Source organism: Misgurnus anguillicaudatus, chromosome 22 (assembly GCF_027580225.2).
Source record: "Misgurnus anguillicaudatus chromosome 22, ASM2758022v2, whole genome shotgun sequence".
Lineage (NCBI taxonomy): Eukaryota > Metazoa > Chordata > Actinopteri > Cypriniformes > Cobitidae > Misgurnus > Misgurnus anguillicaudatus.
The window spans coordinates 38,518,459-38,532,859 of record NC_073358.2 but is presented as its reverse complement, the minus strand read 5'-3'; the positions used below and the strand labels follow the sequence as shown (position 1 = coordinate 38,532,859).

Sequence of the window (14,401 nt, the reverse complement as noted above, 5' to 3'; positions counted from 1 at the left end):
GGACACGGGTCAGACTGAACTATAGTTGTTTATCAATAGGTCAGATCCGCTCTAGTGAAACTAGGTGAATTAGCTACAGTAACTCTCAAAGAGATTTATCAAAGAAAAAGATTCACAAAACACTGCGGGTAAATACTGAACTTCAAAATATAAATGTGCATTTAAATGTTATAATTGTAATAAAATTAAAGGTGCAGTGTCTACATTTTAGCGGCATCTAGTGTTGAGGTTGCAAATTGCAACCAACAGCTCAGTTCACAGCTCACCCCTTGATTTTGAAACGCATGGAGAAGCTACGGTAGCCGCCAAAGGACAAACATGTCATCGTTTAAAATAACTTAGGCTGCGTCCGAAACCGCATACTGTATAGTAGGTACTGAATTAGATGAAGTACCTACTTACTTGGCATTAAAACAGTAGGTACTGTATAGTATGAATCCTGGTAGTATGAATGAGATTCGGACGTACTACATCCGCCATGTTGCTACATCACGTGACATACGTCGTCATCACATCGTGTCATTTCAGCGCGAAAACAGCCGCGTGCCTCTTCTTCGTTGGATAACTCCTCGTCCGGGGCATCATGGGATAGTGAAGCGTCCATTGTATGCACACTGCAAAATCTAACCGGAAGTAGTAGGTCATCCGGGTACTTTTCGCATACTGTTTTTCGAATACTATGTATTCGGACATACTACTCCCTTCGCCTACTGCTTTTCGCGTACTATATAGTATGTAGTAGGCGGTTTCGGACGCAGCATTAGTAAAAAAGTTTGTCCGTTAAGAGCTTCTTTAGAAACATGGCGGCACAAAATGGCGACTTCCATGTAAGGGGACCATCAGTGTATGTAGGTAAAAACGTCTCATTCTAAGGTAATAAAAACAATGTCTTTATACATTTAATAAAACTTATAATATAGTTTTGTATATTATTTTGCATCTGTCAAGAGATTCTCCTAAAAATTAAACACGGCACCTTTAAGCTTCTATATGCCAGCTTCTATAGCTATGTTATGTTAATATATAAAAAGTATAGGAGATACATTACTGACAACTAAACAATCTTAAGCAACTGACTAAAATTTGATTACAATGTTTTAAAATCAATAAATAAATAAAACAGATTTATAGACATAAAAGAGATTTTACATTTAGTTTTCATTCTGTTTATTTGAAGTACAGTTCTGTTACACACCAAATAATAAATGACAGTACATAAGAAAATCACATTTTAAAATGAAAAAAAAAAAAATGAAATTAACCATAGAAATACAACGGCTGAAATATTCCATAATAGGACTTATTTAACATATTTCTCCATGAATTTCTTGTGGAATTCAGAGCGCAGGGTGTCGTTAATGAATCGTTTCTCTCTGCGGGATTCGTCCACTCCTTTAGCGCAGTTTTTAAACACGACATCATCGTCCCACCTGCAACATTAAAGTAGACAAGCTTTGCATCAAGATTACTAATATTGAAGGCATATTCACACCAAGCACTACAGATTATGTAGGGAAAATCAAAACAATTCCTTCCTGTTGATTCTGTACCCAGGGTTGTACACACGCACACACACAACCTACCACTATTTGCTACATTGGCTATAGCAGTGCTTTTGTTCCTAACAATACACCTGTATTTTTCGTGTAATTATACAGTAACAAAATCCTGGATCAGCGAGTGAAATGTTTATTGTCAGGTAGGCTGTACTGTGCATTAAAGTGAACAAAAATTGCACTTATCTAGCAGAAAAGATTTGTTTTTGTAATAGAAGTGAAATCTGTATTGGCAGATGGGTTGTACCTTGCATTATTGCACATGAATGACCACACTGCTTTTTTACCTCTGTCTCGGTGCAAATATGCCTTTATTGTTTACAATTGAAACATAATAAGCCTTTCAAATGTTTAAAAAAGGTTTCTTTTTTCTTTCACAAAACAACGTGCTGTACAACAGGTGGTCATGTTTCAAAAGCAGCCAATCAAAAGAGACTGCCTTGCTTCCCAGGGCTTTTAAAGATGCTTCTCAATGGATTAAGCAAAAGATAAAGTTTCGAACAGAACAAAACAATTATTTCTTAGCTGCTTAACTGTGACAAGAATTTAAGAGAAGCTTAAAAAAAGGAGATACAAAATAACAAATTGTCTATTATTATTATTATTTTTTAACAAGACACACCTTCTTTTCACAGTAAACGTGTTCTGGGTCTGTGGCTGTTGTTGTTGTTGCTGCTGCTGCTGGCCTGCCAGATTAAGCAGTGGATTCCCGCTCAGAATGTTTTCCATACGTATCCTTTCTTCTTCCGCCTTCTGTTCCCGTTCCTAATTCATACACACAGCACACCCAGTGATATCTCAAGTCTTTAAGATGATGTTGATCTCAGGCCTATGAATTGAAATAATCATTGAATCAGTGAGGTTCACCTTTTTCTCCTGTTCCTCAGCTCGCTCCTTCTTGATCTTCTCCAATTCAGCCAGCAGGGCGGCGGTGTCGTCATCACTGTCAGAACCCGAGTCGGAGTCCTCTTCATCCTACACAAACACACAGATGTCAGCAATCAAATCATCCCTTATAAATCTATAAAACCATCTGTTAAAATAAATCTGCGTACCTCAGTGAGGGGATCATCGGCATCCAGGTTGGCTGCAGGAATCTGATCCAGACGTGGACGCTTTGAGGAGGATGAAGAAGATGAAGACGAGGAAGTGGTGTGTTCTAAAAGCAAGAAGATCACAGTTATTGAACATACCTCTTGATCTGACTGACAAAAAGATAAAACCCAAACACATTTTCCCTTACCTCTTGCTCCTCGGTCTCTGCTCTTCACAGTAACTCTCTCTCTCTCCTCCAGCTCACGTCTGAAATCACGGGCTCTCACCTCTTCTGGGGCATCCTGGGTGGGCTGTCTGAAGCAAGACACAATTCAGCATACATTTAAAAGAATCGGTTCATTTTTGGGTAAGCAATGTCATTAAAGAAAAGAAAAGCCAGAAAACAAGCAAATTTGACCAGATGAACTTAGTAATGATGTTTACCTGTATTTGATCTTTGTGTGTCCTGGCAGGTCTCTGCTAGAGTACTGTTTGGATAAAGCGCTCAGATCACCTTCTCCTTTACCTCGCCCTCCCCGTGCGGGCTCAAACGTTGGCCTTGCTGCTGTTGTCATCTTCAGCTATCTGAAACAAATACATTATAACATAAGGTTGAATGATCTTCTTACATTTTAAAGGGGGCATATCATGAAAATCATACTTTTTCGATGTTTAAGTGCTATAATTGGGTGCCCAGTGCTTCTATCAACCTAGAAACTTTAAAAAAGAACAACCCAGTAACTTACTTTTGTAAACCATTCTTGGCAAGCATGTGAAAAAAAGTCAATGAAATCTGGCTCTCCTTACTGTGCGTTCACACCAGACGTGGAAGAGGCGGCAATCGCAAGTGATCTACATGTTAAGTCAATGCAGGGATGCGAATACGCTAGGCGCAGGTGGCGCATTCCGCGTGAATTGAGCATTGCAGTGGGAAACACGCAAGTTGAAAAATCTGAACTTTGGCGGAAATTTGCGCCTCGTTAATCATTCAGGAGCTTGCTCTAGTAGTGACATGATTACAGGAAGCAAGCGGAGTCGCAGAAGCCCCTCCCATAATGCGTATTTCCGCGCAAATGTCTCGTATGACTAGAACTTCACGTGCGAATGAAGCGAGTAAACTCAAAATGTTCAAGCGTCCAACTACGTGTCTGGTGTGAATGCACAGTTATGATGGGATAATACTGCCCCTTAATCTGCCCTATCCAACCACGGCCCTGCCATTTAGTGCAGAGATCAGCTCATTTGCATTTAAAATGACACACCCCAAAATGGCACATTCCCACATATATATGGTATTTTAATTCTCTATATGGTAAAAAAAACTTCACATACCATTCTGTGGACAACAAAGATTTATTTTACATCTTTAAAAAGTCTTGTGAAATGTCCTCTTTAAGACCCAATAAAATGTGCCGCTTTGACGTAATTTCCGCCGAAAAAGGAAGTTAGGGCAGTGGCCCTAATCCTGTTAAATAGCAAATACTGTTTAGTTTACATCACAGTCTGGAACCTGATGACGTCATAAAAATAAATGATTCGTATCGTGGGAAGTGAGAGACTTGAAATAGGCACTTTAAATATGCTTTCAATCTCAGTTGTCACGGTCTCTACAAATTGAAATTGTTGTTTAATCTTATATATACTTCCATTTAATCCAAAATATTAACCTAATGTGTAAACACCTCCACACACGTAAGTATTTTCTCGTCAATGAATCTGCACTTATACTATAGAATAAAGGATAATTAATCTAGATTTTGATCATGAATTTAGTCTCTAATTTTCATTTTACCGTATGCTACTCTTTTAAACTGAATTCAATAACTTACTTTTGACATAAATTACAGTTTTCACGAACACATTTTGTAAAAATGTAGTGTTACCTCAATGTTATGAACATAAACAAGAAATAGCGAAAACAATTATTTTTAATACTGCATTTTTGCTTAATGAACGTATAAAGAACGTTCAACATATGATGCCTTTGTTTTTAACGTTAACTTACTTGTTGAAAACAAAAACGTCTCACACTGTGCCGATTTATATCATAGTGCTATCTGTGCGTTGTCATTTTACACTTACCTGCAGCGAGATGATCCAAATTTCAATAAATACTGCTAATATAGAAACAAGGCCACGAAAACTAACCACACTAAACCCAAATAATCAACGAGTTTTAAAGCTTTATTCGGCGTTACAGCCGCGGTTGCTTCTACCCAAGATATCCCAACAGCCACCGCGACACGAACACACGCGGTCACGTGGATGTGGAGGTTACGGCGGCCGCAGAGGGACAAAAATACTCATGCGGAACATGAATTCAAACGTTAAATCTCACACATTAGCAGCCAAAGAGCACATAACAAATATTTATAGCCGTGATGTAAACTGAAAAGGGTCATTTTAATATCCTGTCCAAACTGTTTAGTGAAGAACGGTTACTTTCAGCGTAATTTGTTAATCGATTTTAAGGTTTACATTTGGAGCAATTAGCGAGGGGGGCTCAAAATAACATAAAATTATTTTGTATAAGTCAAAAGAAGCATTTAAATAAGCGTAACAAAAGAGCAAAGTATCTTTTTACTGTTCATTTATATATAAATAAATGTTTAACTGTTTTAGCTGGTCCTCCCAGCCTGGCAAAGCTGGTAGGTCAGCTGGTCTTCCAGCCTCACCAACTACCTTTACCAGCTTATGCTGGTCTTAGATGGAGTTTTCAGTAGGATATGTAATATTTTATTGGTTAGAAATTACGGGGGTGCTTCAAATATTTTGAAATAAAAAAGGACGTTGAAATCCAATGCATTAAAAAGTTTGCCAGTGAAAGACATGAGGAAACAATCCCACAATTCCAGTCCAGTATAATAAACATTTGAGCATGTAACATTGTAATTGTGTGTGAATACATATGTGGCATTGACAAGTCTGTGTAAACATCATATATTGGTTGCCTTAATGCAGAGAAATCATATACAGTAAAAAGCCACTTTGAAATGATCGAAAGTGGCCAATATCATCCTGTTCTTGTAAAGGATCTATAAATGTAAAGGTTCAGAAAAACACAAAGACAAATTGAGGATTTTACTATCTTTAATAATCCCGAAACATCCGTGTTGCAGAAAGAAAAAGTACAAAAGTGTCCGACAGTAAAAAGATGAGAATGCTCAGGGATGGGGAGAGACGTATAAGAAAGTCTCACTCACTAAAAGAGCAGCGTCTCATATGTGTCTGCAGAATTCATCTCTGTAATATCACTAATACGAAGCCAAACAAAACAGAGTAATCAGAGTAATATACAAAACCACACACAGCTGACCAGGCAGTAAGACATGCACTTATACAGTCTTTCCATGAGCGAGTGAGAGAGAGAGAGAGAGAATAGAAGAGAGAAAGATGAACTGAGTATTTATAAAAAAAAACTGTTCACTATACATCTTGTATTCAATTCATAATATTTCCAAATGTTTGTTCAGAGCTCCTTCCTTTTGCTCCATTATTTGAAGTTCTGAAACATATGGCATATGAGATCTGAGGCTGGATTCAGCTATAGCCCCTGAAATGGCTCCGTAGAGTTACGTCTGTTTTGTAAAAGTGTGCGACTGAGAAAAATCGACAAAATAAAAAATAACCATCCGTGATTTTTGCATATGTCACATCATAAGAATAATAAAACACAGAAAATCTGTGAGCAATGGAGGTTAAAACGTCCTCACAATAATGACACATGAGAGGACAGGGCCGTACGTTCATTGCTATGGTAATAGAAGTGAGCTGCTGCTGCGGTCAAACTTCTTGCCTTTCGAAAGGGCAGCAACCTGTTTCATCAGCTCTCTGTTTTTTGACTGAGAAAGACACACAAATCCACAGTTAGTCAATATTATTTATGTTTATGTCAGTGTTTCTTAATTCCAGTTCTCCCAGAATTATTTTAATAGGGAGGCATTAAGCTTGATCCAGTGAGAACGTGCTTTGTGAGTTGTTGTAGCTACAGATAGGGATAACTCAATATCCCTATATCTTGGTGTCTTCGCATTCGTCACTACCCATTGTACGCTAATATTCTGGTGAATGCGCATTGGCCGCTACCAGAAGCTATTTACCATTGTTTTAAATATGTATATTTTTTAGGGGTGTCACAATTCTCCAAATCCTCAATTCGATTACATTTACGATTGTAATGTCATGATTCAATTCTCGATTTTTACTTTTTTTGGAAAGCACAAAAAAATGCTATGCCATTTGTACCGTGGGTTCACACCAGCCGCATTTGAGGCGTCAAATTCACGTGTACCGCGTCTAGTTTTCATGTGGAAATTTGCGTCATGGGAGGGGCTTCTGCGACTCAACTCACTTCCTATAATCACGTCACTACTAGAGCAAGCTCCTGATTGGTTAATGTGGAGCGTTTTAAGCCAAAGTTAAAATTTTTCAATGCACGCATTTGCCGCGGCAACGCTCGATTCTCGCAAACTAGACGCGCAAATGAGGCGTAATCGCGTCTACCACGCCGCACAAATGCCTCATTGGCGCCGCGAGACCTCCAGACGCACGTCAGCGCGTCTTCACATTGACTTAAAATTACACTTGACGCCTCTACCGCGGCTGATCTGAACGCAGCATTAGACTAGACTTTTATGAAATATAATATCTGACCTTGAACCCAGAGATGCCCTGCCATGTTATTCGTGCTGCCAGTGGAAAAATATGGTACACGCACATACCTGATAAAACGAAACTTCCTGTCAAATGAACATTCCTGCCAGTACTTGCAATACTGACAATACAATGCTCCTTAAAAACGCGCTTTTATTACTGTGGGTTCACATCAGCCGCGTTTGAGGCGTCTACCGCGTCTAGTTTGCCGCTTGAACATTTTGAGTTTACTCTCTTCATTCTCGCGTGAAATTCCAGTTATCGAGACATTCACGCGAAAATTTGCGTCATGGGAGGGGCTTCTGTGACTCAGCTCGCTTTCTGTAATCACGTCACTACTAGAGCAAGCTCCTGATTTGTTAACGCGGCACGTTTTTCCGTCAAAGTTCAAAAATTTCAACTCTCACATTTCCTGCGGCAACCCTCAATTCACGACATTCACGCGTGAATGAGGCGGAATCGCATCTACCGCGCCACGCTAAACGCCTCATTCGTGCCGCGAGACATCCAACCGCGTGTCAACGCGTCTTTACATTGAAATCACTCGCGCTTGACGCCTCTACAGTGGCTGGTCTGAACGCAGCATTCCCGTCAGACGAGATTGTGAGACTATATTCCAATAAGTCATGTTTAAATGCTGTTTTCAGAACTCTTAAGCAACTGAAATAAGTTGTTGTGAAACTTAAACAGATCTCAGTTCAGAGAAACGACCGGTCCTGTCACAGACACCGTTCTGCTGTGCATGTGTGCGTGCTCTGTTCAGCTGAAGGCGCTTGCTGTTTTTTGTTTCCCATGTAAAGAGCAGCTCGCGTGCTGTCTCCTGCATCTTGCTATGCTATCTTTTGACTGCTAAGTTAGAGGAGGTTGACTCGCAGCACTCAACACGTTTTTTTCCCACTTGGCAAGCCGACCGGACGTGACATGGGGGCGTGTCAGCATCGACCATTCCATTTATTTATTTGAAATTCGAGGTTGTGACTTAATGTCAAACGATTTAAAATAAATCGAAATCGTGACACCCTTAGTAGTGAGACATCTAAAACATTCTGGGACAGGGGTGCAAGAACTGGAATTAAGAAACACTGGTTTATATGAATGCTAGACAATTCTCAAACTTTTAAAGCATACGACAGATGATGTGGGTCTGTCTGACCTGTTGCTGCTCCATGGCCTCCTTGTGTGCTTTCTCCATGTTGTTCATCTTTACCCGCATATTTGACTCCTGATACTGAAAATCTGCCTTTAGTTCAGTCAGCTGCAAAGAGTAAACAAAATATTGGCAGATATTTAACTCATGTAAATCCTTTGCAACCATGAGTTGGACGTATACAGTTAGGGCACGAACCAGTGCCTTGCACCATCTATCTCATAAGTTTTAACAAAGCAGACAAAATATCCTAGTCTGAAAACTGAAACATGCATATTCAATCATTGACATGCTCAGTTATGATGATCTAAGTGACAGCTCGAACACATGATCATCACTAGCAGATAAAACTGTACTGTGATGTGGGTGGGTGATCACAGACAGCAGACACAAAATTCTATTTCCATTTAAATAAAATTGTACGGATTCAAATCTCCGTGTACGGTTTCCTACCCTCATTTTCACCCACTGCAATCTGAATATCTGGAACACTTAACAAAAAAAAAATCACAAGTTACCTTCCTGTCTCTCTCCAGGATGGTCTGGTCTCTTTGTTGGAGTAGACGTTTCAATGACATCACTTCCTCTTTCAGCTGGCTAATCAAGATGAAGTTATCCGTGCCTCCAGAATCCATTGATTGAGTGATTGAACTACTGGAAGGGAATAAAATCAGAAACGTGGTTAGCACGGAAGCAATGTCAATCTGTCAGTAATGGATGAACAAAGACGGAAAGGTTAAAACAATTCCAGTAAGATTTAATTACCTATCTCCGTTGGATGGCTTTGTCTCTAGTTTAGGTTTCTTCTTTGGTGTTTCCTTTTGAATGCTATACACAAGAGGCAAATTAGCATCGAACCATCTAAACCAAATCTTACAGCACTGACCAAGTACTCAGATACAAACAAAGAACACAAAAAAGCAAATCGCATCGTGCAATGTGTGTGCATGTAAAAATGAGAGAGAAGCATCTCACCTTTGTTTCCACAATCCCTGATCCTGCTCTGGACTTAAAGTACCACTTATTCTGTAACATACATGCAACAGTGACAGTGTTTAAGTTAAGGGAGCACTTACATGACATCATCAAATTGACACCACGTTTACACATTTGCATGCTTACTTGTGATGTGAACTTCCGTGTCTGTGGGACTGATGATGATGATGGTGTCTCTGATGTTCTTTCTCACTAAGAGAAGAGTTGGAGTGGGAGGAGCCGAGGCCTTTCCGCTGCTCTTTCGTTTTTTGTAGAACGCGACGATATGACAGCGTACAGAGCCAGCACAAGAGCTTCCCGTCCACCTGCAAGACATGCATCTCTACATTAAAAAAAAAGTTTTGAATTGCCACAAATCTGCTTCTAAAGTGACTGTTGAATATTTAGCTCACATTTGCAGTGAAAAACACTGTGTGCTTACCGCACGTTCACACCAGACGCGAATAAAAAGAATAAATCGGGCTATTGGCACGTAGTTGGACATTTTGAGTTAACTCGCTTCATTTTCGCATGAAATTCAGATGTGAAAATGCTTAAAGGGATAGTTCGGCCGAGATGCAAGATGAGAGCGTTCGCAGTTTACAGAGGTTTTTTCTACTGCTGCTCTGTGCCCCAGCCTTCCGCATTTGTCATACGTCACTAAAAAAAAAAGTGTGTACACTACGCTGATACTCTCTCCTGAATACAGAGGAGTCTAAGATGGCGCCGTTACACGAAGCTAGTTATTTTAATTTATAAAGTTTTAAATGTGGATATTTCTATAACAAAACAGTGCGGATTACCCTCAGAAGGACTTTGTTTATCATCGTGGAGCCGTTTGGATTCCTTTTGTGAAGGATGGACGCACATTTTTTGGACTTGAAGGACATGGACCCGTAACTTGACATTTGATGAACTGAAAGATCTAAAACATTTTCTAAAATAACTGAAAATGTGTTTGTCTGAAAAATTATGTACATATGCATCTTGGACGGCTTCGGGGTGAATAAATCATGGGTTTAATATCATTTTTGGCTGAACTATCCCTTTAAGTTGCCAGCTCTAGCTAGCTTGTAGCGGTCTCATCTTTGTCAAACTGAGTAAAGAGGGTTGTTTCCCAACTTTGTCCAACCTCCTCACTAACTTTGTTTCAAGCAAGATACTTTTTATTCCTGTTTTTAGAAAAGTATGAGAATGTATCGTACAGCTCTGGGTGTCCACATAAAGGGATTTTGTTGTGTCGCATTTCTGCATTAACTCGCTACGTCATAATCACGTTACTACTAGAGCAAGCTCCTGATTGGTTAACACGGTGCAATAAGTTCAGATTCACGCGAATCGCTTCATTTGCAACCACCGCCTTCGCGCGCCATGTCTATCGCTTCTTTGCATTGACTTAAAATCTAAGTCACTCGCACTTAACGTTTTATTCGCGTCTGAGACGCTGCAAGTTTGAAAAAAAAAAAACTTTGCAAACATGTCTGAGGATAACACATCATCCGCCTCACTGCAGTAACGTGACTTTAGTCTTGCGCATACGCTTCACAACAGATGCGGAAAAGAAGACAATGCTGAATAAAGTCGTAATTTTGTTATTTTTGGACCAAAATGTATTTTCGATGCTTCAACACATTCAAACTGACCCTTTAAGGTCACATAGACTACTTTGATGATGTTTTAATGACCTTTCTGGACATGGACAGTATACCGTACGTAGATTTTTAATGAAGGGTCAACAAGTTCTCGGACTAAATCTAAATCTTAAACTGTGTTCTGAAGATGAACGGAGGTCTTACGAGTTTGCAACGACATGAGGGTGAGTCATTAATGACATTATTTTCATTTTTGGGTGAACTATCCCTTTAAATGTACTTGTTAAACAACATAAGTACATTATAGTCACGGTTGTTCTGATTATGTAATAGGTCCAAGGACATACGTATTACATGACAATAGTGGGGTTTCAATGCAAACGTGAAAAGAAAAAAGAAAAATAAACAAATGCGAAAAAGGTGTGTTTCCATCAGGATGTTCGAGTAAATAACAGTGGTAGTACAGTCTTTTTCACATGGAAAATAACTGAAAAACGCATCTGGGATTTTCCTGGAATAGTTTGATCTTTGGTTGATTCACACTGCCGATGATTTTCCAGAATCTGTGCCTGCATTCACACACATACCATAAAGATCCCGTAAGGACGATTGACGTATTTAAAGTCCTGCACATGGGAGATTTTCCACAACGTCTGAAGTTTGCCCGTGATTTCTTTCTCGAGAAACCATGCGCATACTTTTTGGCTCATGAAAAAAATATAAGGAGCGTCTGATGCGCTTTACTGTCATGCTGGTGAATGATCTCAGCTTCAGCCCGGATAGTGACGAGCTCCCTGATCTCTGCTTCAGTCCAGTTTGCCAACATTTCTCTTCGTGAATGTTGATCTGCGTTTAAATCCCAAAGAGCTAAATCATAACTTCTGGTTGCGATGGAACGCCACATTGTTTCTGCATCTTACACAGAATGCTTTCCGTAAATGTTACTAGGTCCGTAAATGACGGCATTTACGGAAAGTGTTTGCGTTCACACAAAAGCGCCTCTGCCAATTTTACAGAAATTTTGTGGGACCAAGTACTGTGTGAATGGGATAATTTGTGAAAAGATCACGCGAGACCCACATTTTTTTCCGTTTGGAAAGGGTGAATGCACAAGTCCAATATGGTTAGTTGCAATTTGATCACTTACAAAAATGGTTTGCTTACTTTAGCCCTGTATTTAGCACAGACTTATGACTGACCTTGATACTAATGTCCCAGTAAATAAAGACAAGATATCGTTTTTGACCTTAAGAGGGCTATGTCTGAAGGCCGAGGTTTCTTATTAGGCTGGAAAATGGAGACGCCAACTCTCTGATCCATCTTCAGTGAATCACTTCGCACATACAGTGTGACAGAACACAGTGTGACATGGAAGTGTGCATGAGTAATGCCAAATGAGCATGAGGTAAATCTGGACAACAATGGCTGTGGGGTTTTTGTGAACGTTACCTTTCTCCTCCCTTCGTCCTTCCTATCGAAGGCACACTGCTGCTTGCACTGTTCGCAGGTCTGTGGAGGTCCATACTTCTTCTCAGAGTTGGTGCAGCGCTGACATTTGGTCCCAATGAATGCAGCAATGATGTTACAGTACTGACATGGCTTCGGCTAAAAAAAAAAAAGAGAGAATAAGAACGCGTTAACTCCATCTGTAGGTGCTTCTGTAGTTCACTCGTACAGCACACACTGAAAAATGTACACATATTCTCACACAACACATACTACACTCACCGTTCCAAATTGTTTGACATTTTGTGCACATTTTTTACAAATAGTGTTGGTTTTGCTGAAAAAGAGAGAGAAAGATGTTTTATTAGCACACCTAAACTATAAATCAACTGCTGTGTTGTGTCTTTCACTTACCTCTCCTGCTGAAACTCTGACCTACAGTAGGTGCATTTCACTATAGGGTGAGCGATTCGACACTCCTGCGAGGAAAAAAACACATTAAAATTTAACCCTTAAAATGTACTTTTAGGCCAGACTTGTTTTGTATATATAAAACTTATCAGCAAAGTTTAATATATAAATCAAGAATGTTACAATTGCTTTGACTGGTGTAACTTACTGCGTTTTCAACCCTAAGCAGGTTTAACGAGATATCTTAAGTTGTTTACTCAGAACGTCTTATATGTATGCTTCTGTTCATTTCTACCCAACCCTCAACACTAGTTTAATATCAACCCTAAGCACACCTTTACCAGTGACTAATAACATCAAGGGTAAGTTACGTATATGTGTGAACTCACCTTGCAGAGCTGCTGGCCCTGCGACAACTCCTCGAACGGGAACCGCTGGTTACACTTGGTACAGGCATAGAGGGCCGATGTGGCCATCACCAACTCAACAGACACACAATCACCACTACAGCTAAAATATATATTAAACTTACGCTCGGACAGTCGTTAACACATACGATCAGGTGAGACCTGAGCGGATTACCCTAATAAAACTGTAGTAAATCCCGGTAAAAAAAAAAAAATGGGTCCAACCATCCAAAACAAAATTGCTTTGCGATTGTTGCTATATACCACATGAGAGGCTCAAACTCATTATTAAAATTAACATATAAACTAAACTCCGTTATACGTTAAAAAAACAATCACTAAAAACCTGATTTAATGTAAGGGTGTTTCGGCTCGTGGAGTAAAATTTTTTGCTTTCTCCTTTTTGTATCTCAGTCGACGCACGAACCGGATGCGACCTGTGACTACAAAGGAAAGACTCAATAGCCAATCAGGAGCCCGCACCGATGGGCGGGAGGATTAATTTTGAAATGCCAGCACCAATCACAAAGCTCATTCCGCCCATTTTTAGAAAAAGACGAATTGTTTTTTATGACGTGTTAGTGATGTAACGATAGACATTTGCGATCTCACCCCTTCATGCATTTGCGTGCTACTGGAAGGTGAATAAATACTGGGCCCAGGTTTTAAACAAATATTAATATCTATTAAAAATGTATTTCAAATTATTTCATGATTTATTTTATCATGACCAATTTTTTTTAAATATGATTTTAATATTAAAATATTTTATCTTTTAGGGATTTAAATTCTTATACTGTTTGAGAAATATCACACACAAATCCAAACATATCTCGGTACCAATATTAGACTTTTTTCCATTGCCCTTATTTTTTATGAATCTAAAGCTTATTGTAAAAAAAAATAATAAATGTGAATAATATAATTTCCATAATAATGTGAAGTAATAATAATGTGTATGTGTATTAAACATTTTGTAATTTTTTCCCGTCTGGGAAAAGTAAAAATACTAAAATTAAAACCAACACAATCGTGCTCATTAAACCTATATAGTGCTTACTGCACTTACCTTAACGTCATTAAAATTGTACAGGCTGTATAGAACAGATTTGAGTGTCAATATTCTTTATTTGTAATTGTTTATTCCATGCATTACTTGGTGCAATCTCCAATCTTTGG

General features: G+C 39.2%; 2 protein-coding genes across 2 annotated transcripts; both read right to left on the bottom strand.

Annotated features, from left to right (window-relative positions):
- Positions 1-1,150: 1,150 nt before the first annotated feature.
- On the bottom strand, positions 1,151-4,860 carry cwc15 (CWC15 spliceosome associated protein homolog). Its single transcript, XM_055198947.2, has 7 exons — positions 4,674-4,860; positions 3,036-3,176; positions 2,800-2,906; positions 2,612-2,715; positions 2,424-2,531; positions 2,179-2,321; positions 1,151-1,430 (listed from the first exon to the last, which is right to left on the bottom strand). Exons 2-7 carry the CDS (start codon positions 3,164-3,166, stop codon positions 1,301-1,303), a joined length of 723 nt encoding a protein of 240 aa, XP_055054922.1. The 5' UTR covers positions 3,167-3,176; positions 4,674-4,860; the 3' UTR covers positions 1,151-1,300.
- An 803-nt stretch (positions 4,861-5,663) lies between these two features.
- Positions 5,664-13,691, bottom strand: fam76b (family with sequence similarity 76 member B). Its single transcript, XM_055198946.2, has 10 exons — positions 13,205-13,691; positions 12,819-12,883; positions 12,687-12,741; positions 12,408-12,563; positions 9,514-9,692; positions 9,367-9,417; positions 9,157-9,219; positions 8,910-9,045; positions 8,398-8,499; positions 5,664-6,433 (listed from the first exon to the last, which is right to left on the bottom strand). Exons 1-10 carry the CDS (start codon positions 13,289-13,291, stop codon positions 6,344-6,346), a joined length of 984 nt encoding a protein of 327 aa, XP_055054921.1. The 5' UTR covers positions 13,292-13,691; the 3' UTR covers positions 5,664-6,343.
- Between the last annotated feature and the right edge of the window lie 710 nt (positions 13,692-14,401).